The sequence below is a fragment of the Ciconia boyciana genome, chromosome 2 (assembly GCF_034638445.1).
Source record: "Ciconia boyciana chromosome 2, ASM3463844v1, whole genome shotgun sequence".
Classification (NCBI taxonomy): domain Eukaryota; kingdom Metazoa; phylum Chordata; class Aves; order Ciconiiformes; family Ciconiidae; genus Ciconia; species Ciconia boyciana.
Window position 1 is genome coordinate 162254850 of NC_132935.1, and position 26421 is coordinate 162281270.

Below are 26421 nucleotides of genomic sequence, written 5' to 3' on the forward strand. Positions count from 1 at the left end.
GCGCTCAATGTACAGCTGCTGTCGGGAGCCATGAACAGTATGAAGCAGCACGCCCTGTTCATGGTGTGCCCGCTGCAACTGCACAGCCAGGTCCTTGGCGAGGACGGCTGGTTATTTCCTCAGGCAAAAGAGGCTGTTAGTGAGCCCGCACCATGCACAAGTGCTGTGGGGTTCCCAGTCAGGGAAGTAGCTTCAGCGTGAGGTACCTGCCGTAAGGGCGAGCATCGGACCTGGGGCTGAGATGCAGCTTCCATCCACCATGGGTTTTGGGTTTCTTTTTTCCCTGCTTCAGCTGAGTACCGAACAAGATTCAGTGAGGCAGGGGAACTGGACCTGGAAAAAGGTTAAAAAAAATAAAAAGCTTGAGCTCCTTGTACGTGTAGCCGGACAGTGAACTCTGTAATCCTCACAACATGAGGCAAGAAGATGGCCTCAGCCACAAATGGAAGCATGGCCGGACCTCTCCAGGCAAGCTGCCTGCAGTGAAGTGATGGCATGGCAATGCAGCCCTTACGTTTTGGTGTATTCCGTTGCTAAACTGGTCCTTTTTTTCAGCAAAAATGCCTCTCACTTGGTGCTGGGTTGGAAGTGCTTACAAGTGGACCAATGGCCAATATGAGCCAATATGAACATTAGCAGGCACCTGTGAGGGAAAAATAGTAATAATCGGGCTGGTGGTTTTCCTGACAAAAAGCCTGATGTCAAATCACCAAATGGTGACTAAACCCAACCCCGCACCTTCCTCTGGGGCTGGGGCCCAGGGCCATGGCCCCCAGCCTCACAGGCTGGGGACTAGTTTAGCCACCCCTCTCCGGGCGGTCCCTGTAGTCCCCGTGAGGCCGAGCCCCACGCCTTCGCTCTCCCTCTCTCACAGCGCTCGGGCAAATCCCGCTTCGCTCGTTCCCCGCGTCTCGTTTCCCCGCGGCGAGGCCGCTGCGCTGAGGCGATGCCGCCATGGCAGCCAGGCGCCCGCGCCGCCGCGGGCGGGCCAGCAGGGGGCGCTGCGGCGCAGCGTGGCGCCGCGTCACCCCCCCGCGCCGGCCCGCCGCCATGGCGGCCTTTCCCCGCCACCGCCGGTTTCTGGGCGGCTTCGTCTGCGGGGCCGCGACGGTCGCCGCCGTGTCGTGTTGGACTGCGTGGCGGCTCCTCCGCAGCCAGAACCAGCCGGAGCTGGTGCCTGGGCGAGCCTTGCCGGAGGGTAAGAGCCGCGGGCACAGCGGCGGCCGGGCGCGGCGGCCCTGTGGCTCCGCGGGGCGGGAGCGGCGGTGCCTCAGCGAGGCGGGGACGGCGGTGCTTCAGCGTGGCTCCGATCCCCCACAGACGCCCCCCCAGCCCCTAAACCCGCTCCCTCCCCTCAGAGCAGCCTTCTCCCCGCTGCCTCCATATCGGGGTGCTCAAAGGGGGCCGGGAGGGCGGGGAGTTCCCCGAGTACCTGCGCTGGGCTGAGGGGGGAAGAGGTTATTTGGGGATGCTGGGCTGTAACTTGCATTAAAAACGCAGCTTCCCCTTGCTGCACCTGCTCACACGGAAATGTTGGTGACATGCGAGGAGAGTGGTTTCGTGTGGCTGCCACGATGGCTGCAAATGTCCCGTGTCACAGTGGGGAGCAGAGAGCAGTTGCCCTGTGTGATCTGCTAATGTCTGCATAATATATACACGCATATGTATATATATGTTTACTTTTAAACACACAGTTCAGGTCAGGCCATAGCTAAATTTCAGCTCTTGCTTCCCTGGCTGTTTGCTTGGGAAGGCCCTGGCCCGCTCGCCGTGGGGGCTGGCAGGGGTGTGAGGTGTGGGGAGGGGGCTGTTGGGGGGCACCAGGGCCTGGTGGGAATGAATGGTTTTCTCTGCAGCCTGAAGGCTTTAAAAGTATCAAAGTGTTGGAAAGCACAGGAAGAGGGGCTCTAAAAACACGAGTTGCTGTTGAACAAATGGCTGGAGGATGAGGAAGTCAGTAAGACGGCTGTAAATATTCCTCCATGAGAGAAAAATGTTCCTTGCAAAAAAAACCAATCTCAAAGTGAAGCTTTCATTCATTCAGCAGAGTGTAAGAGTTCCCAGTGAGGGCAGGACTCACACTTGTGCTCAACTCGTACATCTCAGTTTGTGAGGAGGAGTGCGATTTCCAGCTCTGAAGGGTGAAATGTGTGTGTTGATCTCCTGTGTACATAATTCCTTGTTGCCTGATTTGTCCCTAAATATCTGATAGCTTTGCTTCTGAAGGCCAGCCCAGAGTGATTGCTAGGTAGATGTGTGTAGGCATTGGAGTGGATGAGTTAGTCCCAGAGCTGAGATCCTCATGTGAGGACATGATGAAAAGCACAACTTTTTTGATAGAAGGGAGTTTCACTGGATAGCTCTCTTTTAATATTTTTTTAGGTCTTAATTGTGGCAGTAACGTCAAGTAGGTCTCTATACAGTACGTTTACATCCATGGAGATGCTTTTCTTACTGTCTTGTTTCTGATCACATTTCATCTTTGGATGGCTTTCTGTTTATTTTTCTCCTTAGAACCAGTAGAAGAATCTCTGCTGGAAAAATATGGATTCCCTGAAGCTGGAACAGAGACCAAACATTACACAAATCATGCACTGTCTTATGACCAGGCAAAACGGGTGCCTAGATGGGTGATTGAACATATTTCGAAACAGAAGACACTGGGTATGTAGCTGTTTATTTTCTTACATTTATGGCACCCAGAATGGGCTTTACAGTTCACAGAAGGTGAACCCAGGAGCAGGCAGGGAGAAAAATCCTATAGTGGTCTCTAGGTATGGATTTTTCCACCCATTCACAATCCCACTGGAGGCAGCAGGCCTCTGGGTGGATGTCAGTTTCATGACAGTATTAAGGCTGATGTTGCCAGTGATTTAAGAGATGTCACTGCAGGTTGGCAGGCCTCTTCAGTACTTTTTCTCTTGTTGGGACTAGTCTGGTATTGAACGTACAACATCCTGAGGCCTGCAAGACACACTTGGACCAAGGGCTGAGTATGAAAGGGAAGAACAAAGAAGAACTAGAGCTATCTTCTGTGAGAAATTTCTGTTATGAATTTATGAAACAGTCTGTAGGCACCAGATCAATATAGCTGTGTCAGTGTAACCACTGTAGCTCATGTTGCAGGAGGGAAGCTTGACTTACCTCTTTTAAATATGAATGGAGAGAAGATGAAAAACTGAAAATTAAACTTTTCTTAACCCGATTCAGACCTGCAAAGTTCAGTGTTATTGCTCAAGTGCATAAAAATTGCTTGTGCTTCCTTCGCTTGTGTAGCTAGTTCTGTGGGCCAATTTATGTCAGTTTAGGTACTGCCCCATATGTGTGAATGCTTGTGGAGTCAGCGCCTTTAGTGGCCAGACTGTTTCATCTACAGATCTTGCTCAGAATTGGAAGGAAAAGATGAATGTCCATTTCTGAGATGAAAACGGAGCAAAGGGCATCAACAGTTGTAATTGTTCAAAGCTAGATAGGGCATACTTACTCACTGCAGCCATTATTTACTTTGATGCAGTTCTGTTGTATTTTCTGATGCGCATTATCTAATACTCTCTCGCCTGTTCTTTATGCAAGGCAGATGCTCAGTGATATTTTGCTGTCAATGGTGAATGAAATATAAGTGGTATACAGTCATTGTAAATTAAGTTTATAGCATTAGTTCAGCTTTTATAAGGCAAATTATTAGTAATGGAGGTAACTGAATAATTGTAAAGTGTTTTATGAGCGCAGTAGCCCTCTAAATATATCTTAATCACTGTCTTCAAATTACCTTTCAAAATTAAAAGCGTGATCCTGAAAATATTTATAACCAACCCTAAGTAGCATCGTTGATTCCACTTCTTTCTGAGAAGAAAGCAGTAATTCCAGGCTTACTTTCAAGTGGGCCTTAACAGCTGAATTGTTAAAATGTGTTCCAAATGATCAGATAGAACTAACCTGCAAGTTGAAATTAAGCATCTTGAGGCATTCAGCTCTGATTTATGTCTGATAGCTACTCTAATTGAGATTTGAGGTGGAACTGTGTTGTTCAGGGAAAGTCACAAAAACCTTTCATATACTGGAGTTTTGAAACCATGTGATGTAAAAAAAATTTAGTTTATTGATAAGTAATAACTTAAATGCTTAAAAAACGTGGTGGAAAGAAATTAGCTTTACATGTAAATGAGATGTACAAATCTGATTACAGAAGAAATTATCTGATTTTATCAAAGCAGTGAACAGAGAATAAATGAGGGTATATTTTCCATTTTTCAAGTTTAACTGATAAATTCCACATTGTCTTAAATACTGAGATTAAATATGATTTTTTAAAAAATAAGAATTCTGTTGTTTTGCATGCTGATAAACTTGTCAGTGTTGCTTCCTAAGCATCAATCCTGTGTTAAAGTATGTCACATGCTTTACCAAAAAAGAAAAGAAAAGTGAAGCTCCTTCCTTCTACCTGCACTGCATAAAGATGCTCTGACCAACTCTGTTTTGACATCATCTCCATGGACCTATGCACAGATGGTCAGCAAAGAAGAGGAAATTGCTTACAGGCACTGGTTTCCAAGAGATACATTATCCATATGCATGCTCATTTTCCACCCCTTCCCTTCTTCTTTGTGGTCCTTGCATATTCTTGGGTTCTTCAGAGAGCTCCCAAGTGGAGAGTGTGTACCACACTTTGTTCTCAGTACGGAGCTCAAGGAAGGGCAGGGTGCATATGTGCTCAGTGATAACGTTGACATGACAAAAAAGGCAGAGTGTATGCAGTTTGTGTGTGTATGCACAGTCAGCTACAGAAGAAAGAATAATTTTAACAACTAGCAGTGATCACTATTGAAAATTGCCCCTCATGTTGTATTGCAACAGGAACTGCTTTATAAAGTACCAAGTTTGAGGATAATTCTCTCTGGTGTGTGCAGGCCCTGATTCATGCTTAAATGAAAAGAGACTATATAATGGTCCTGTATATTGCATCTGTCAAATTATGCCTAAGATGACCCCCTGAATTTTATAAAGAAAAAAATCAGTATGCTGTAGATACTTTGAATTATATTGGCATTTGGGAAAAAAAGTTGTGGACAGCAGTGATGGTGCTCTAAGCCAGTTATTTTCCAGCTGCACACTGTGCCGCTGCCTGTGTGGAGCCATTGCACAGGCACAGCTGCGTCAACCCTTGCGCATGCCTCCAGTGCTTCTCTGGAGTACCTTCCTTAACTATGGATGTTCTTGGGTCTCCGGCCATTCTCTTAAGAAAGATGGTGTCTTGTTGGAGGTTGTCAGTGCCAGATTAATTCATGCAAGTCTCTTCTGGCCATTGCTTTTCCAAGGAAGCAGTCAGTGTTTGGGATGAAGTGGTCTCAAAGTTGCAACCCACTCAGAGTAATTTCTTTTCCACAGAGTTGACTGGGACTTTGCACAGTGCAAGGACACAAATGCAGGTGTATGGTCAGTAAACCTGGGAAGAAGGCACAAGCTCCCCAGCAAAGACAGCAGCTTAGAATGGGCTGCCATCTCTGCAACAGTTAAGTTAGCTCCCCCCACAACCCTCCCCCCAAAATGTTTTTGTCTACCAGAAGACTTTAGGCCTAGTTATTTTTGTGCACAATTCCCAAATGTCTGGAAAGGCAGAAGGGGAATCTTGGAAAGGAACAGGAAAGCTCTACACTTATTTCTGTGCCCATGAAGAACAAATTACTTAATAAACCCATTCAAGAGAAAGTTTTATTTTAGCAAGTGTAACTTCATCAAGATACACCCATTCCACTTCCAGGGTAGTCTTGGGAAAAGGAGAAATACTTGTAGTGGCTCAAACATAAAAATGGAATTGCAGCTGGTAAAGATCTGTATATCTTCATTGTCCTAAAAAGGGATTCTATACTGGTTTATATCTTTACCAATCTTGCCTTTAATATTAATCTGCATTTATGACAAGGCAAAAGTATTTTGGTTTTGTTTTTCTCTATAAAACAGTAAGCATGTTAGAATTTCTAGCATATAGTGGGGAAGAATTTAGAACTGGAGCACAGATATTTAAGCAGAATTATTCTTTCTTGTGGTTGAGGAGAAAAATACCCAATTTTAGATTAATGTGTTGAATGCTTAAGCAGGGGTCATTTGGCAAGATATGACAGAACCAGTTATTTTTGTCTTGTTATGATGGTTTAATGATAACCTAACAATTCAGTGTGTTACTCCTCAGGCAATGCAGACCGAAGGCACTGTAAATTCAGACCAGATCCTAACATCCCTCTAATGTTTAGTGCTGTCAATGAAGACTACCTTGGGAGCGGATGGTCACGAGGACACATGGCACCAGCGGGAGATAACAAATTTTCAACAGTAGGATTTCTTTTTCTTTCTTTTTAATTTGTGTTTATCAGTTGGAAAGGGTCAAAAGACCTTAAAAGTAATGTGTAATGTTCCTTTTGCAGTTTGTTTTGAGATGGAACATGATCTCATTATTAATGCACAGACCTGGACTTGGAGTTACAAGGTCTGTTCCTGACTGAGCACTGTAGGATGCTCTCACAGTCTACTTCAGTCATCTAAATCAGGTGCATCCTCTAGTGACATACCTCTCTTCATTAAATCACACCTAGGTTAGCTTGTTTGGCAGAGATGATGTGAGTATATCTTGTACAGTATAGTGTTAAGCAAGTCTTTTCAACCTCTTGCATGTCACATTTTCTACCTGTAAAATGAAGATGATAACCTTCACCAAACAAACCTCAAAAGTGTCTTCTGAAGCTCAGTTAAAGGGAGACAGGGAACGATGACTTCATTCTGGCCAACAGGTGCTGAGATGTTTAAAGCTAGACTGGGCAAAGCAAAGATGCTGTTAAGTACTGCTCTGTATTGGCAAGGGGATTGCCTGGATGATTTAAAAGGCTTTTTTCTTTCTGGCAATGTGTATGAGGTAAATTAGAACCTTCTTTTGCCATAGTTCTTTCAGTCTATAAAATGTCTTCACCTGCCATTTATTTGATCTGTAAGAAAAGCATGCCCTAATGCCTTGGCTGACTAACAAAGCAGCCTTGGATTTATTGGATCCTCCTGTGAAATGTGCCTAATGCAGCAATTTGTCAATTAAGAAGCAGTTTGAATTTGTATTTCTGCCAGGCAGAATAGTATGCAGTGGGGCAGAGTGACAGCGCAGTGGCATGTGGTGGATGAAAGAACCAGTCATTTTATTTCTACTGGAAGTGTCTTTGTGGTTATTTATTTGTGATATCTGGGGAGTTTTTGCTGGTGAGCTACCTGTGCAGAGAGATCCTGGACCTGGCTTGAAATGCGGTGAGATGATACAATCTTTCCAATACAGGGTTATAAAAATTTAATTTCACAGTTTAATTAGTGCAGGTAGTGTTTTCTTATTATCCTAAGGAGTTCTGTCAGCCCCTTCACTTTGAAGAAGTAGTATGTGAAAAATATTGACAAGTGCAGGACCTGCGAAGTTCCTGGGTTAAGATCTTGGAAATTTTTTCTCCCATATTTGCTTGTATATGCGTGCTTTTTAGTGCCAGGTCCTTTGCATCTGGAGACATGTGGGCTTCAGTTCAGAGAGATTTATGACACTTTTTAAAGATAAAATTAAGCAGATATGTAGGTGTTTGACCATTATGGTCTCATAAATCATTTAATCACCTGCATGTTATCTATTTGTAAAATATTGATGAATATTTTTAATAAAGCCTTTTCTTGTAAGGGGAAGAAAAAGCTAGCCACTAGGCAGTCAAATAATTGAAAAGTATGGGTGAAAGCATCCTTCCCATTCAAAAAGAAGAGTAGCTAGTTGCTTCGAAAGGTGTTATAAAACTGACACTGGGTGACATAGTAATTCCTGTGCCTCTAGAATTGGACATTCTTGTACTATGTTTCTGTTAAAAAAAAAAAAAAAAAAAAGTAGATACATTTTGCAAGGTTTGCACCTCAGTTACGCACCTCTTAATCCAAAATAATTTTGTAGATATTCTGACTTAGGTTTTATCTGACCTTTTGTGTTGATAATGTTAAGACTAAACTGGAAGTGGATTCTGATCCAAAAACTTCTAAAATATGTTTTCAGCTCGTAAATGTTTCAATGGAATTATATTCTTTTCTTTCTCTATGCAGAGAGCTATGGCTGAAACGTTTTATCTGTCTAACATCGTGCCTCAGAATTACGAAAATAATGCTGGATTTTGGAACAGGTGAGAAATGACTTGTAAGTAAACTAAGTGAAAAATATCAGGCAGTGACACAAATAAAAAATGCTATATTATTAAAGCTTCTTCACATCGAAGTATTTTAGAGCACTTTATAGGCTATCTGTAGAGATCATAGCAGCTTCCTCTGAAGTGAAAGGCAGCTCAGTCCTCACAGTGCAAGAACAGCATAATGACTACTTTAGTTCTGTATTCAGTCAAGCTGTAGAGGACGTTTATTTAGAATAGATAAAATTACTTCTTCTGGCTGATGTTGGTAAAGGTACCAGGCCTAACATCTCTGTCCTTAAGGGAAATTCAGTAGAAACAAGGAAAGGGTTTAGATCTTGCTTTAACATCTCTTCCTCAAAAAAGCGCTTCCAGTGTGAGAGTGTTCACATCTCTGTATGTGGACATGGATTCACTTTGGATCGGAGAACTGAGTGCTCCCTCTGAGTCGTGACTACTTCAAGTCTTAGGTATTTCTTCGAGTGCTGGCTTCCAAGTAGCAGTCAGGCAGGTTCTCTGTCACTTGTGAACGCCAGCTGGATCGGCTTTGAGGTGAAGTGAGTGGTTGATAAATTTAAACTTTCTTCACGTAGGATTTTTATTCTTTCCTTCCTTTGAGCAGGGAAGAACATTAATAAAAGTAGCATTCATCCAGTGCTTCTTGCATAGGACTTACAGAATGTTAAGACTCAGAAACAGGAGGGGAAAATGATGAATTTCGCAAGCTTCGCTCAAGGGAAGGTTAGCAAAATTATGTACAGTATTGTACTAAAAGTCTGTCAAAAATGCATCATCATTCACCTGCACACTGCTTTCCAGTTTTACAAGAATGCATATCAAATCATATGAGGCATACAGTAAGGTTATACTGTTTTATAGACAAATAAAATGCGATAACATTTTAAGAGGGGGTTTTTGTATTGTTTTAATACCTCAAGTATTTGAGTATAAAATTTCCTTATACTAAAGCTAGGCATTTGTACCAATTAAAGGTTGGAAACCCTCTTTATTTCCCTTGAGTGGGATCTCTGCCTAATCAGGAAATCATGGGGAGTGTTTGAAAATTTCCCCTGGCACTATCAGCCCCACAGTTTAAGCAGCTATTATCACTTTCTCCCAACCCCAGCACCCTATCCTCACAGTTTAAATACACAAACAAGGTATTTGTGCCAGTTGTTTTGTCAGTCACTTGTTTAATGATAAATTGTTTTAAGGATACCATGTTTCACATGTGTTGTATTCCTTCCTGGCTTCAGTACTCTTTTCCTTTCTCTTTTTTTAATTGCTTGCTTCTTGAATTGTCTTCTGAGGTGCAGGTAGACAATACAGTTTAGTCAGTTTAACAGTCTGTTGCTTTTTAAAGTGGTAATTCACCCTCCAGCCATGTGTTTTTGCTGCTTTCCCAGTTCCAGCTCTGATACTAGCCTGACTGCAGCGAGTCAGTTCCATTTGCTAACCCAGTTAAACTGATACGCATTTTGTTTTGCTTGGTTATGTTTCTGCCAGATTAGAAAATTGGATCAACTGGTGAGATGAGTGACAAAGCCAACACGGAAGATGGAGTAGGACTGTTCAGCTGGAGCAGTCAAGGGGAGCAGTAGGAAAGGGGAGAGCAGGACTTGCGTCTTTCAGCAAGCTATTAGATAGTAAGCTATTAGATTGGTTCAGTGGTGTGCTCTAACTGCACCTTAGTATTTATTCCTCATTCTTTTCCCACCAACATGCATGCTTTTTTCTTTCCTGATGTTTAACTGTAATTTTCTGTCTTGTTTTTAGTGCGATTTCATGGTCAGTGTAATCTGATCTCTGTCCCTGCTGCCACCAAAAGCAGTTTGCTCCCTAGCTGCATTTATTCCCATTCTTTCCTTGTGCCAGGTGGTGTTTGTATTGCTTGCCATGAGACAGCCTGAGGAGCTGAGCTGCTTGGAAGCAAAGCTGATGACAGCAGGAAAAAAATTAGTGTGTGGTCAATGCTTTGGCGTATCATATGGCAGTTCACTATTACCAAAGAAGAAAGGGCTCGTTCCTGCTAATTCTGATTCGCGGGGCTCATTCCTGCTCATTCTGATTTGCGTGAGCTGATTTAACTCACTAACCCAGCACAAAAAAAGGACCGGTTTTGTTCAGGGTTATTGACAGATGAAGAGTGCTAAAGGTGGCCCAGGTGAGAGGTATGAGGAGCAGGGATGAGACAGAGAAGGGGGTGAAATCTCCCCCTTTCAGAGGCAGCCAGATTAGCTGGGCTCATCTGTCTCATGTTCTGGTCTGTTTGTCCATTTGAGTGAAGTACAACTCTATCTTTAGTAAAGGACCAATGGGTGCTCACTGTGTGTGATTTCTGTAACACTTGGGGTGTTAGATCAAAGACTGGCTATAATCTTTTGTTTTATGTAAAATAGGCATGATCCAGAAACCTCCTTATTTGGAGAAATATTTTGTGCTATAAACTGAATCAATTAGTTTAAAAAGCAAAAATAATGTTAGTGTTTCTGGAGTTACTACTTCATTTTTAAACAGTTTTATATAAAAAAACCCAATAAGTAGGCTTAGTGGGAATGGCATGTAGAAGTTTCCTAAGTACTTTGAGCTATGGAAAGAGCTGTCTGTTACAGGACATTGATTCCTTGGGGAGGAACGTACAAATCCAGTAATATGGTAGAACCTTTCAAAGAATGCCACAACCTGCTGTTTAAAACAAGTCTCTTACGAATCCCAAGTGACCATCAACAGTATCTTTCTAGTGTCAAGTGTGGGAGTAAGTAGAGAACTCAGATTTTCAGGAAATTCAGATCTTCAGGACAGGTAGTAAGGCTACAGAAACTGTTTTCAAATGTGTGCGATAACACATACCTATCTGTAACTAAGTGAACCTGGGGCCAGTGACTTGGGCCTGCGTTTTACCTGCTTTGGCTTGTGAGTCAGTCATGTGAGTTTGGAAAAATGCTCCCAAAGCTGTCAGTAGTTCATCTTGCCCTTCACACTATGTTTCAAAGATTATTATGTTAAGTTTTCCCGCCTGACTTTATGCTATCTGACAAATATGTTCCAGAATGGAAATGTATTGTCGGGAATTGACCGAGAGATTTGAGGATGTTTGGGTAGTTTCTGGACCTCTGACCTTGCCTCAGACAAATGATGATGGAAAGAGGAGTGTTACTTATCAGGTATGTATATATGTTGCTGGGTTAACAGTGCAGAGGTCATACGTCATTTATTTATTTAAAATTGATATTGTAGCTTGATAAAACAAAGTTAAACAACCTAGTACATGCAAAATTACAAAATGTTCAATATTAGTTGGGACAAGTTCAGTAGAGATGTTATATCTTGCCTACACATGAAAAAGTATAATTTTAAAATAATTTGTTTTATTTACAAAGAGAGATCTTTTAAATGTCTGTTCACAGTCTGCAGTAAAACTGTTTTCTGACTTCTATAATACATGACAGTATCTAAGCAGAGAGTTAGTGGGTTTTGCTGATGTGTAGGCATCTATTCAATCATTTATTGATATATTTTAGAAACAGTGCAATACAACGGTAATGTGGGTTTCTCAAAACTATATAGGGTATTGGAATGTCTGTGCGCCATTAATTTCAAAAGCAGTTATTTGCTGATATCCCATATGCATCACTTAGATGAGGCCTTGCAACTGAGATTCTGAGTGTACCAAAGTAAATTGACAGACTTTGTTCAAGTTCAGTAGGTTTTAGGTAAATGCAGTGTAATCACTGGTTCATGGTACTGGTACCCCCTTTCTTCTTTTGGTCCCTCATTTTTATTACCTGCTTAAAATACTCTGAAAATTTAGAATTGATCATGCACAGTCTCTAGAACCCGTCACTGATAGACAGATAGGAAAGGCTATCATGTTGAGAGGTGAATTTATTATTGCTTATCCTGACTTATCTTTGTAAATACGTGTTTAGACATCTGTAGGATCTGAGCATGGTAAGGTGTTTGAGGGAGAGAGTATTACCTTCTGCCCTTACTGTAATGAGATATTATTGCTGTTTTCAGTTGCTAGATGAAAGCTAGTGTAATGCAAATAACAAATGCTGTATTTTGCACCTCTTGAAAAAACACTTTTCCTTGAAAATAAGTACTTGGATCAACTGCAGCTTCAGCTCATGAGTGATTCAGCTGTCCAGCTAGTTCTCTAAGGAGCAATGAATGAGCTTGCTATAAACAAGCCCCTGTTTCAGAGGGATATGAGAGAGTCAAAAGAGAGAGATGTTCAGCTTTCAACACTGGCTTGTTTAGCGGTAAGATTTAGGCACTATTTCTCCACTATAATTACACAGCTGATTTCCATTTGATTGAACTTGGAACTCAGTCATGACAGAATGTAATTTTTCCTGTTCACTTTTAACTTTTTACTTCTTTAAAAACTGTCTCTTATGTCCCCACCTGCACATGTCTATAACCTTGACTGTGATGAAATCACAGCTTTGGTTTTGAGTTTGTTGTTATTTTTTTCCAGTCATATGTTATGCATATGAAAATGCAGTAATAATAATTTATCTTTTTCATGTTCACTGGACATGAAACTCCGGACTCCAGCTCTCACCCCATCTTTATGAGGAAGGTGACAGCTGTGCTCGTTTTCAAGTGGATAAATAAGCCATGGTTAAGGGATATGACCAATACCACATGATAAGTTAGTGGCAAAGCCAGCTTTAGACTGGCAATGGTTCCTTGCCACCCAAAGGGAGAGTGCTGACTTAGCTATTGCCCATTATAGTTTCCAGTCCTTTACCTTGTCTGCCAGCGCTGATGACCATCAGATCCTTCCACAAGATGCAATTACCCAATGCAATAGAAAACCATCCATAACAGACTCTTTATTTGCTTACTGGGCTTGTTTTCTACTGCTGTAGAAAGATTCAGCAGCGCACAGAGGAGTCCAGCGCTTACTGGTGACAGCATGAGATATGTCCAAAAGCACATAGCTGGGAGCAGGAGGGAAATGTTCCCTTTCAACAGCGTCGAGCTGAGCGTTTGGCTTACTGTCATGCAAAATGGTAGCGTAAGAGTTCACCAGGCTTGCACATAGCTTCCTGGAATTTGCCTCCTTGTAGCTGTCAGGATATTGCATTTATTTTTTATCCCTAAAAACATGTATTCGTCTTGCATTGCAAAGAATTAAAAATCCTGAGCTGACTTGAACATTCTATAACTGAAAATGATTTTCCAGGAAGCAGTTGAATCATCTATCAACTGCATCTATCAACTGCTTCACTGTAATCTTGGTCATCTTTTTCTATTTTTTCTGTAGAGAAAGTGTTTACTTAGAAGAGAAAGATTACATTTTCTGAAAAATGATTTTTGCTCTCCATTTTGGTTTTGAAATGTAAATTTTAGTCTTCCACAGGTAAAAATAGGAGCAGGCACTGCATTTTACTGCTTTTATTCAAGGTAACTTGATACCAGGATACGGTGATGGAATAATAGTGGCACAAAATGTCCGTGCTGCTTTGATTTTCATATCCTTATGTTCTTGTCTGTTGCCAAGATGTCTTCATAATCTTTGGGTTTGATGACAACTCCGGTCTTTTATGAATGTTTTATTAGTTTTGGTCTTCATATAAACTATGAAGTGAAGTTCAGTGTGAGATAGAAAACGGTGGAATGATGGTATTCATGTTTTCATTTCACCATTTGGCCACATTCATAAATCCTTTGCTTAGCTTCCTAGGGTGAGATTCATTATGTAAATTGATTTGTATTTAAGCTGTATTTAAGTACAGATAATGCTGTCTACAGGTGAGAAAAGTAAAATGTTGATTTGGGTTTTTTTTTTGTTTTAAATATTAAATTATTTGATTTGGGTCCTCTTTGGGTACACTCCTAAGTGTAAATAAACACAGGCTGAGAATTTTTTTGTTATTTTGAAATCTCTTTATGGCATAAGTTCCTGTGCTTGGCATTGAAGTTGTCCTTTGGGGAGAGAGACTTCAGAGTGGAGTGGTATGTTGGTGCGGTTATTTTTTTTTTTCCTTACATCAACACGTACACTTAGAAGAGGGAACACAACCTGTCAAGGCACTGGAGAGAAGTTCTTTTCAAACTGATACCTTGCATATAATTGCAGTCATTGCCATTGATTTTGGCAGTCTGGGATTCTGCCCCTAAACCAAAACACTAAGAGCTGGCAGCTGATTGAGAAGGAAAGGTACCCCTTTGCTGTCTTTCCGAGTGAACTCTGCTAGGTTCAAACAAGTGACTTAGAAATGAAAGGCTTTCAGTTCTCATTGTTGGGCTTACGAAGCTGATGTGAGAAGGTGTCTTTTTTCTTTGTATGTGCTGTTTAAGGAAAAGCGCTGTAGTATACACAATAGTGCTGAAACTTGCAACCTGTAATCTGGCAATGTGACTGTTAAGGCTGAGCTCCTTTCTAATGTTTTTCTTCTCCTCTGAGACTAGAACTGTGGAAAAAAGAAAACACAGAAGTACTACAGTGAATGTGTCTGCATTGATTTTTTTCAGATCCTCTCTTCAATCTTAGTTTCCTTGTTTTTGGCTAAAGGAGTGGTGAAATATGTATCCATGGCTTTACAGGCTGGTGTTTTTCTCATCAGACGTCCAAAAAGGTTATTTTTAGATCACTATAGAGGAAAAACAGAGCATCGGTCATGGCATTGTTCCCAGTTCCTGCTTGGACTCTGGTACCATTTGCTGTTTAATTCCAGAAAGGGAATTAACCTTGAACTCCTTAGATGCCAGTGTTGTTCTATCTATTGGCTGAACTTGTTGTATCCTCAGATACGTTCTGTCATTTCATCTGTCTCCAGCGGAGGCTTTTATTGCAAAGAGTAGATTGAAGACTGTGCTTGGTATCTGAAAAACATATTTTGAGAATATATGTAAAATAGACTGCCAACAGGAAAAATCTGTTCTGTGTCATTGGAGAGGCAGATGCAGGTTTTTTCATCTTTGTCCAGATCAAATCAAAATGACATTGTCTTGTTTTATACATTACTGTTCTCCAGTGACTGTCACTTCAATGACTTTCCTCTGTCAGCAGATTTGGAGTTTGAAATACAAATTTTGCAATAATTCTACTGCGTCATGCTCAACGCTCCACCCTTCTTATTCCCAATGCCATCGTAGTAAATACTAATGTAAGAAGAATTGGCTATGGTTGGCAAACAAAAGTACAGTTTAGATAACATTTTGTTGTTTGAAGAAGACATTTTTCTGTACTTCTTAATGATACACTGGGTTCATCCTGGAATCATGTCTGCTGTTTAATTTTCAAAAATGAATGACTAGGCTGGGCCAGACATGCACAATAACTGTACCAGAAGATATACTTACTTGTCATCTAGTTCTGTGGCAAATAAGTCCCTGGGAAACAAATTGCACCTCTCAAATATAAGATGGTGCTTTATGGTTTTTCCCAGTCAACTTTCAGAAGTAGTAGAGGTTTTCTCCTAGCCAAGCTATTATAGGGAAAGGAATCCTTGTTAAAGGAGGAAATAAACCTGGGTTCTATTACTATTTGTTGGCTGCTCCAAATGGTCTCAAGGCTACACAGGCAACTAATGGATCTAGGTCCATTATACATGTCCCATAAAACTTATGTTCAAAGGGCTAGATCTTAGATCAGCTGGTGTAAACAACTAGAGCTCTGTCAGCCCTAAATTTAGACATGATGTACAAATGAAAATAATAGGCACTGGTTTAAGATTGGAGGAGAAGAGACACCAAAGGTGCAGGATAGATTTATGGGGTTGCTTTTATTTAGCACTGTACCCATCCCAAAGGTTCTTTTATTATAGGAAGAGCGGTGATAGGGACTGTAGTGGATTCAGTGTTAAGTAACCTAAATGGATTCTGTGGAAGTAGTAGCCTGTCATCCTGTAAATACAGTATCATAATGCGTATACACACCCTCTTTATTTAAAAAAAAAAGGGGGTTCGGGTGTCTGTCTTTTAATGCTATAACTGTGTATTTAGGCATGGGGTGGGGTTTACCATCTCTTCTTTTTTTTTTTTTTTTTCCTTTCTTTCTTTTTTAGGGTTGCCAAATGATTTGGCAGTAGCAATCAGACCAGTCATAACAAATGAAATTTTCCTGAAGCACATACATTTGCATTTTGGAGCGCTTGGCTGTGCAGTGTTGTTGCAGATTGTTACTATGATTTTTACCTGTAGTATTTTCTGTTTTCTGTATTGCTGCGTCTGCCTTCACACCCCTCCATTCTTCTCAATGCCATCTGACAGAATTCTCTCAAATATTGGGGGAAAAAACACTATCAACAGAATCAGTGCTGCCTAACACAAATCCGTAAGGAACTGGAGTGAAGGCAGTTAATACTGTCACAATGATCAAGTAAATAAAATTATACTGATAACAAAGGGAATTTTTTATACTGCCAGAAAGTCTGTTTATATACATAATTTAGTATGAAATTATAATAAAGCTCTGGATTGTCAAACCTGGGGTCATATCAGCAGGAATGGTACTGTCTACAGTAAAGCATCTGATGGGCCTGGTCAGTATCATGCCTCAAGTTACAGCTAAAACAAAACAAATGCCTATTCAGAGAAAGCTACAGTCTTATTTTGGGTGACGGCAATCAATGATGTCCTTGAATTCTGTCCATCAAGAAATGTGACAGAAGTCTTAAGTTTATTATTGCCAGACATAGATGGAAGTCTTGTTACATAGAGAATTGTGTGTATGCTTGTTTTCAGTCAGTTCTGGTTTGCAGTATGGCTTTGTTCTAAACTCTGGTTATTATACAAAGAAAGACAGGGAAGAAATGGTTACTGGAGTGTAGAGGGAATTTCTGGAGCTATCATTTTAACGTATTTGATGATGGTATCCTCTGATGCCAGGACTCTTCAGTGTATGCTGGCAGTTAAGTCATGATTGAATGTGATTTCTGTTTACCAGGTTTTAAGAGAATTTCAGATAATTGCCAATCCAGAGCTGGCTCTCACTGATGAAAGGCTAGTCCCTTCTGCTAATTCTCTTCACGGTTGATTTTCATTTTCTAGTCACTAGGTGGCAAAAGACTACTTTTAGATTCATGAGTCCTTTATTTTAAAAATTATTCCTACCCTTTCAGAAGAAGATAATTTTCTTACCACTCTGAGAAGCTGTAACAAGTTCAGTATAAAAGGAAAATAGGATAACATTTGTGAATGTTTTAAAAATTTCTAGTAAGAAGAACACTTCCGTTTTCTTCTAATATAATCTCTCAAGTGTTCTGCCATTACACCTTAGGTATTCCTTTTCTCCTGTTTATGTAAGAATGGACTTCTCTTTCTCATAAACCCCAAACTGTCATTTTCAGGGACGGCTTTGCTCCATATTTATCTGATGGTGACATTTATCTAATGTTACCGTGAAGGTGACATTAGTTAATGCCATATGCTAAAACATCCTAGATGCCATTAGCAACTGTCTTCATTATTTATTGTGATACTTAAGCACTTCACAAATATTATCAAATTTGTCCTTCCTCCAATTTTAAAAACTACGACCAAGAACAATTTAATGATTTGGCCAAAATCGTGAGGAAAGCCAAGTGTAAGACGAATCCCCCTCCAGTGACTTAGCTATGAGACCGAATTTATCAAAGCCCACTGAGTTCTCTCTGTTTTAAGAAATCATATTGCTTCTGCCCTTATCTTTATCTGTCCCTGTGAGCTTTTTAAGTTTGTATAACTGCTTACCAACACATTTGTTGTTTTAGCAATACGTAAACATCTCTAAATGTCAGGAATTGCACACATTTTAATGGCCTGTCCTCATGACAGCTGTCCACGTTTAACTGGGCATGGAGGAGTGTAACAAATTTATACACACTTGTGGAATGTCAATAACAATGTCAATAATAATAAAAAACAATAAACACTATGCTGAAAATGACATTATCATAATATTGCATTATTAGACGACACCAGTTCAGTCATAGGGCTTCAGCCAGCACCACATCACCAAAGAAAACAAGAGCAAAGCAAAAGTGAAAGGAATAAGCAGCTGCAAAAAGTCAGGGCAATGAACATTTTAATGTTGAACTGATACAGACAGCAAAGAGAAATAGTACCTGAAATTTCACATTGGTTTCCCAAATGATGATGGGAAAGGAGTATTTTTAATGCTATAAAAAGAAGGCTTTTAGCTTGAGTGGGGTTTTTTTTTTTCTGTTACGAGGCTGTTGAAAATTTGAAAGATTAAGCAAAATTTTATAGGAATAGCAAAATGGAAACTTTCAAAGCGTGACACAAAAATTTACCTTGTGGTCTGTTATCAACATGGTGTGAAAGCATGTGGGACAGCAGTGATTTTCAACAGGCCATTGCTGTATTTTCTTGCTTGTATTAGCTCATGAGATTTTTTTTGAATCACAGATATTGTTAAAAACGGTTGCTCTTTTCCAGCTGGGACAGATAGCTGTTTCAGGCATTGATTGTTGAAAGATCATCTGCTGCCTGTGGATAGACTAGCACAAATCAAAGTCAACATCTGTGCACAGTTAATCTTAACGCATTTGCTATTCTGTTACAATAGGAGCATATGCTATCTGCCTCTGTTAGGCATGCATTGAGATAAATGGGTTGGTGCAGATCAGAGTAGTGATTCAGATTGCTGTAGTTAGGTAAGAAAATCCTCTAGGTGGCAATAGGAAATGAATTGTTGAGTTTGGTTTTCCTACCTATTGCTTCTGTTGCAAACTTCACTTCTGCAGAATCATGCTTTACTTCTTTACCTGGCTGTTGAGCTGGGGCGGGGGAGCAACTCTACGGAAACATTCACCTGCAGCTTCTGTATCTACTCCCATAAAAAAGGCAAATTGTGGTATATTACAGAGCATAATGATGGAAATACTATGGCGTGCTCCAGAACCGCATTTCCTTTTTTAACAGAAATCATTGGGTCACACTGGCTGCATAAATTATTGGTGATGCATCATGTGTATGGTTCAGATAAGCATTAAACTGCAGAAAAAAACATGTATGTTCTTTGTCATGCATATTTACTTTGTCAGAGAAATCAGGCACCCTCCTTTGATGGTATTCTCCTCCAGCGGAATGAGCTGGGGATAGAACTTTTATGCAACATTTTGTGTAAGGAAAGGACACTTGTGGACTCTGGTCGTTTGGCAGGCTGAAGTTTGTTTTAATCACTTTAACAATATTAGAACTGAGTGAAGTAATTACAGAAGTAGTTTACTGCTATTCAGAGGACTCGTATAAAGCCTGAGCACTACTTAAATTTTATTTAAATCCTCAAAAGAGAGCTTACGTGGAACTGAAGTGGTACATAAATTACATGTATGGCCATTGCCTGTATAGAGTTGAGTTGTATTTAGAACTGCATTTCTCAAAAGGCCAACCCTTCTTTAATTTTGAACTAGTCCTCTCTTTCCTTCTTTCCTTCCCTCCTTCACAGGGGCATATACTATGCATAAATGTGCATTATTTTGCATAGAATATATATTTGCATAATATTACATAAGCACAGTGTCTGTTTTCCTTAACACCTACTTTAGGCATTTAGCATTTCCATTTCATACCTAACTATTCTATGTGCAGTTCTATTCATTCCCCAGCCCTTCTATCCACCCACTCAGTCCTCAGACTCAATCCCCTGTTCCCTCTGCTGGCTCACTCAACACGCATTCACCTGTTTGTTTTACATATGCCAAATACCCCCTAATTGGAGATACTTGTAGCAGCTCCATCTGCGTGTTCACCCTTCCTCTAGTCTTTTACACAACAGGCAGAGGATGCTGGTATGTGTATGTGTGTGGGAGGTGTTGAGAAGGGGAGGGAGCCGAGCTAAGGAGGACCTAGTCCGTATACATGTGGAAAAATGTATGTGAAGAATCCTGGGAAAGGCAGTGCAGGCCATACTGCACAGGAGTGCTGCAGGTCAGGAGATCGCTGTCCCAGAGGGAATCTGGGGAACATGGTTCAGTCTCATTACTGCCTTCTCTCAGGAGGCTGCAGAAGTTTCAGGGTGCAGCGCAGCTGTGCACAGCCTCTGCCTTCTCTTCCGCCCTGTCCTAGGGGTGTGCAGGAGGTGGGATTGCAGTGCAGGCCCTGCAAGCTCCCTGCTCCAGGGGGGAAAAGAAACTCCAGCCTTCTGCCTTCAACAGTCAGTCACTGCCTGCGCTTGGGTGAACGTGGAAATGTGAACCCCCTCCTCTCCCGCTCAGGGCTTTTCATGCTTCTTGGCTTCCTCACTCTCACCACCAATACATTGCATGTACTCCCTGGTTTAAGTGCCACCTATCTCAATTTGGTTGAAGTCCCAACACCATTCATTTTGTAATTCAGTTTTAACCCACGGGATATAACAGTGTGTTGATGAGTAGTTTTTAGTATATTTTAAAATTACCTGTGCATCAGTTGGTTTTGATTATTTATGCAGTTGATCCTGAGGAGCTGTAACTCTGGTTTCACCCACACTGAATGCTAAATGCAAAGTACTTTGACATTCAGGAGCTCTAATTTCCCTATCAAGACATCTGTCATCGTTGAAAGGGAAAGTAGATTTGGAATAAGGCATTCATTTATTGCTTACCAGTTTCAATGACTGTTAGATGCCTAGGCAGAGCTTTATTTAGGAGAAGGTTGGTGGCATAAGCAAGATCATTTTTGAAAAAAAAAAAAAAACAAAAAAAAAACCCAAGCCAAAAACACCAAACAAAAAAAACAACAAAAAAAGTTTAAACTGCAACAAAGCCGTTAAATAGCCTAGTATAGGGAAGGGGAGGAAAATACTCTGTAACAGAGTAAAGAAATCTAAGAGCACATGTTTGCCAGAGACAGTAGTAATGTTACTACTATGCTATTGTACAAAACATGAAAAAACTTTCTTTATCAGAGTTTTCCCTTTCTCCTAAAGGTACTTTCTCTGGTTTTGGTCTAACCAGTAAGACTTAAATACTGGTCACTTAAAAGAACTGGCAACAGAGGTAGAAGACACACTTCAAGCACTGAAAGAATTCATAACTGAAATTAGTTAACTATTGGAATAGACTTATGTGAACCTTGGTTCAGTAGTTTAGTTTTAGGTTCAGGCAAAGTTTAGTTTTAAAAACGTATTTTCTTTCACAAAGTGCTGAATACTCTCAGAATAAAGCATACATAGGAAGTGTTTCTTTTGTGCTTGAGTTCTACTGAATATAAGAATGGATAAAGCATGTCTGAACTGATATACTGGGTTAGTTCGTAAAATACTTTCAATTAATGTGATCATTTGTGGCAGTGAAATAAATACCTGCTTTCTCTGAAATTGTATTTTAACTGTATCTAGCAAAAGCTGTCAAAAATCAAAACAAGCAGTCTTTGCTTTTGCAGGTATTGCAAATACTGGAAATAGTACCAAATTACTGGATTTTATGTATAAAACAAGATGCCTTTGTAGTTTTTGTAGGGTGTCTGCATCTTTTTCTTCTTTTGCCAGTAGAATAAAAGTACAAATTTTCGAAGGGTAGTTATACAGAAGCGTTATGCAAAACTCAGATTTTCCATGTGTGAGCCTGCTATACTTTGTTGGCGTGGCAGGTTCAGTTCAGCAATATTGAGGAAAAAAAAGCCTAATACAGTGCATGCATGAGCATTACTTTTTGAAAACTAGAGAGATTACATTTATCATCAATAGGTATATTCCCTTGGACTTATTCCTGACACAGAGTGGGGTGTCTACTGTATACATGTGTGTGTGAGTTTTTAACAGATTTCATGTGAATTCTGAGTCCTGATCTTCCCCTCCTGGTGTTTCAGTTGAATTCCTGGATCCCGGTCTGAGTGACACGGCAGGAAATCTAACATGCGCAAGCTCTTAAGTTGAGTCATAGTGAATTTATGGAACAAATAGGTGCATTTTCTTTGGATAGATTTCTCTGCCAAGGTATTGAGTCACTGAATGTACTTCTTTATATCCAGGTCCCCTCAAAAAAATGCTTACTTAGGTAATGTAGCTTTTAAATACAGCCTGTGTATGGGTAATAGAGATACAAAAAATAACTGACAGAAGGTAAGTTAGAGCTGATTTGAAATACGTATTAAAAAACACATGATTTGGAACTGTCAGGTCAGGAACTTAGTATAGAGCCACTGTTACTGAAACAGCTTTCCAAGCATTAACGCTGTGATGCAGTATGAGAAAGGAGCTCTACCGTCCCTTCAGGTCAGCTACACTTACAGATCTGCACCAGCATTAGGGAGCTGCGGTCTTGGCTGACTCCCTGTTTCCAAATGTGTCTTTCAGATTTGGTTCCAGTTCAGTTTCAGCCATAACTGAAGTTGCATCTGCTTGGGAGATTTGAGTTCATTCTTCTACCAGAACTCCTTGTTGCAGATCTTTACAAATATTTAGGCAATTACTGACTAATCTTTTAACCTTTTGTCTGCATCATTGTTCTTAACAGTATAATATAAAGTCAGTGGTGTTATAGGAGAAAGGCAGGCAAGCTTCTGGGAAAGTCTCCTACCAACTGTGGCCAAACAACCCTGCAGTGAAGTGTTCTTTGCCCTGCTTTTCCTGTTTGAGAGAGAGGTTCAGGTGTCAAATAACTACCTCATTCCTGACCAGCTATATAAGGAGCTGCAATGAAATGGGCTGTGGTGGGTTGACCTTGGCTGGATGCCGGGCGCCCACCAAGCTGCTCTGTCACTCCCATCCTCAGCAGGACGGGGGGCAGGGAGAAAATAAGATGGAAAAAACTCGTGGCTCAAGATAAAAGCAGTTTAATAAAGCAAAAGCAAAGGCTGCACGTGGAAGCAAAGGAAAATTATTTATTCTCTACTTCCCGTTAGCAGGCGATGTCCAGCCACTTCCTGGGAAGTAGGGCTTCAGTACCCATAGCGGTTGCTCTGGAAGACAAGCATCATAATAACGAATGTCATCCCTCCTCCTCCTTTCCCTTAGCTTTTATTGCTGAGCAGACATCATGTGGTATGGAGTATCCCTTTGGTCAGTTTGGGTCAGCTGTCCTGGCTATGTCCCTTCCCAAGATCTTGCCCACCCCCAGCCTACTGGTGAGGGAGGAATGTTGGAAGAGAGAGCCTTGATGCTGTGGGAGCGCTGCTCAGCGATAGCCAAAACACTAGTGTGTTATCAGTGCCTTTCTAGCTACCAACGCAAAGCACAGCACTGAGGGCTGCTCTAGGGAAAATTAACTCCATCGCAGCAAAACGCAATACAGGTGCTTTTTCCACCTCAGCTTCTAGTCTGATAACATCGCACATTATTTTGATGTGTAGTTACGTGCTGTAGCTCCTTGTCCTGGTTTCAGCTGGGATAGAGTTAATTTTCTTCTTAGTAGCTGCTATAGTGCTGTGTTTTGGATTTAGGATGAGATAATGTTGATAACACACGGATGTTTTAGTTGTTGCTAAGTAATGTATACACTGGCCAAGGACTTTTCAGCTTCCCATGCTCTGCCAGGTGCACAAGAAGCTGGGAGGGGGCATAGCCAGGACAGCTGACCCCAACTGCCCAAAGGGCTATTCCATACCATATGACGTCATGCTCAGTATATAAACTGGGAGGAGTTGGCCGGGGGCAGTGATCACTGCTCGGGGACGGGCTGGGCATCGGTTGGCGGGTGGTGAGCGATTGCATCACTTGGTTTTTTTGCCTGGGTTTTGTTCCTCTTTCTCATTGTTTTCCTTTTCATTACATTATTATTATTATTATTACTACTACTACTACTACTACTATTATTATCATTACTATTATATTTTTTCCCAATTGTTAAACTGTTCTTACCTCAAGCCACAAGTTTTCTTACTTTTGGTCTTCCGATTTTTCTCTCCTCCATCCCACCGGGGGGAAGGGTGAGCGAGCAGCTGTCCTTTTTAGAGGTAGTAGGGTAGTCTCACATCTTTTTTTTTTCTTTTTTTCTCCTCAACTGATAAGATCTGTGTCTGTAACATAACTTTCCTTTTGACAGGTAATCGGAAAGGATGATGTAGCTGTGCCATCCCACCTATACAAGGTGATCCTTGCCAGACGGAGCAGCACATCTACAGAGCCCTTGGTACTGGGGGCTTTTGTGGTGCCAAACGATCCCATAGGCTTCAGTCACCAGCTGACTGAGTTCCAAGTAAATATTGAAGATCTGGAAAAAATGTCGGGCTTAGTTTTCTTCCCCCAGGTGGATAAAAGCAAAGATGTTAAAAATATCTGTGAGGTGGATACCTGTAAACTGATGGGCTTCAAGGAATTTACATTGTACATCACTGCTCGAAAAGTGCAGAGTGCCCGTACATTGCACCGGTTGGAGAAAGCTATGTCAGAGTTAAGGGAGGCAGGAATTGAGCCTGATGAATATCTTCTAAAGCTTCACAAGAAGAAGGAAGAAGAACTACTGCAGGAAAAACAAGTAGCAGCTAGAGAGGGGAAAGCTGGCTGAGTACTTGTTCGGGAAGATGTTTGGGGTTTTGTACTTCGAAAGGGGAGCTGAAGGCAAACACAAAGACAAGGACTCTATGAATTATCCTATTTTGAATTGTGAAAACAATAAAGAAACATTTGGAAGCTGGTGGGTTTGGAATAACGCTCATTCTCGTGTAACATGATGCACGCACATGGTTTGCTGCAGTACTTAGATGTGGGCAATGAAGATGACCCCTTTCTGACATGAATAGATTACTGGACCTCCAGAAAAGGCTTTGTGCTATTTTCCAAGCGAGACGTCAGACTTGGGGTTTGTATGGAATCCCTTCTAGGAATATTATAAAAATAGACAGTAGACACCTTGGGAGTATAACTGGAACATGTTTAAATGTAATTCCGCCTGCAAGTGTCTTTCAGTATGATGCTGTAGAAGCAATGGTACTTTCTGGGATTTTTTAAAAATTAAATTAATTTAGAAATATTTCATTTAACACTCTTTTATTAGAGACCTGTAAAACATAATCTGAATCCCTTACAGTCTTTACTTAGTTGTGTTAACCAAACCAGATTATCTCTTACCTCTCCTGACCTTGTGTGCTTTGGATACTTCAGCATGTCAGTAGCTGTCAACTGTTGTCATTTGCAGTGGAATTCTTCCATTCATGTATAATTCTGCAATTTCTTAAAAAAAATTATAGAAGCAGAGTTTACACAAGTTGCTACCAGTGTAGATGGGGGCTTCATAAATTAATGTAAGCTTAATATTTCACTTTCACCACTAAGTTTGGATAAACGTGTTTTCTTGCATATTGTTTGATTTGAGAGGTGAGCACTGCTTGCTGGTTTTTTGTGGTAGTTACTCACTGGCTTTTTTCCCAGCATCAGTCTTTGGTCTATAAACTTCGCAACAAAACTTCTACGTGAAAGCAGAAGATTGACTAAAAATGCATTTCCAGTTCTGTTTCAGCAGCAACTGAAGTTGCTCAGATTTGCATCTGCTTGGGAGATTTAATGAATTTTTTTTTTCATTAGTTTTGTACTTTATTTGTGTATACATCTTGAATTTCAGACATGTTAGTGTGACTTGTATCCTCTGAGATTTTTCATCTGGAAAGAAAGAGTAAAAACTGTAAATATTTAGATTTTTTTTTTTAATGGTAAGAATCTATATAAATTTGGAGTTTTGCCATAAAACTACCTTCAGTAGTTTTAACGTGGGAGTTAATAGTTTCCGAGAAAGGTCATGTAGTGCCAGGCTGAATTGGGCTGTTTTCATAAAGGATGGATCAGGAGCATTATTTGGATGTTGTGAATCATCGGATGGGTGTTCTAAAAACTGTGTAGGTTCCTTCATCTCAGTTCAGCTGCAGTATCCAAAAGCAGATCACTTCATAAAGCAGTTATGGTTCCCATGACACTTTTGTGTTTGCCAAGAACGTATTTACAAGATCCAGACATTTAAAACCAGAGAAATGTGACTAGCTAAAGACATCATGAAAGCTTACTGCCCACATAAATTAGAGAGAATTTGGGTGAAATCCTGACAAAACGTTTGCTTATTCCAATTTTAGCCCAGAATTTTGGTTGTTAATCCTATCAAATGTAACAAAAACAGTAAATTGCAAAACAACAAGCCACCTCTCCCTTTGCAGAACGTGGGAGATGTCAGCGTGTGTTGCCTGGAATAACAAAGTGCCAGATACTTCATGTGCCTCTTGATGGTCTTGTGTGTGCTTCGCTGGAGTCCAAGCAGCCTTTTGGCACTGCGATGGTGTCACCCTTTAGAAAAGGTACCTGGTCACTGCTCTTTGCATTGTCTTTCTCTTTCCCCCATTATTTGAATTATTTATGGTTTTTAGTTCAGCCTTC

At 40.7% G+C, this 26421-nt stretch overlaps 1 protein-coding gene and 1 long non-coding RNA gene across 8 annotated transcripts in view; one reads left to right on the top strand and one right to left on the bottom strand.

Annotated features, from left to right (window-relative positions):
• Positions 1-236: 236 nt before the first annotated feature.
• LOC140647218 (uncharacterized) lies at positions 237-905 on the bottom strand. The gene is made up of 3 exons (XR_012040702.1): positions 739-905; positions 515-643; positions 237-333 (listed from the first exon to the last, which is right to left on the bottom strand). It is a non-coding gene; the product is annotated as an uncharacterized lncRNA (long non-coding RNA).
• A 121-nt stretch (positions 906-1026) lies between these two features.
• The window catches only part of EXOG (exo/endonuclease G), a 32847-nt gene continuing 7452 nt past the window's right edge, over positions 1027-26421 (top strand). For 6 of the 7 annotated variants that reach the window (XR_012041275.1, XR_012041278.1, XR_012041280.1 and 3 more), the window contains exons 1-7: positions 1027-1198; positions 2515-2664; positions 6188-6327; positions 8101-8177; positions 11230-11344; positions 24107-24862; positions 26205-26342. Coding sequence is in view for 1 of the 7 variants with exons in the window: in XM_072854776.1 (XP_072710877.1) it covers positions 1051-1198; positions 2515-2664; positions 6188-6327; positions 8101-8177; positions 11230-11344; positions 24107-24568 (1092 nt within the window). In the remaining 6 variants the exon portion in view is untranslated. Of the gene's footprint in view, positions 1199-2514; positions 2665-6187; positions 6328-8100; positions 8178-11229; positions 11345-24106; positions 25362-26204; positions 26343-26421 lie in introns of those variants that run through there. The other variant, XM_072854776.1, reaches the window with a different exon arrangement.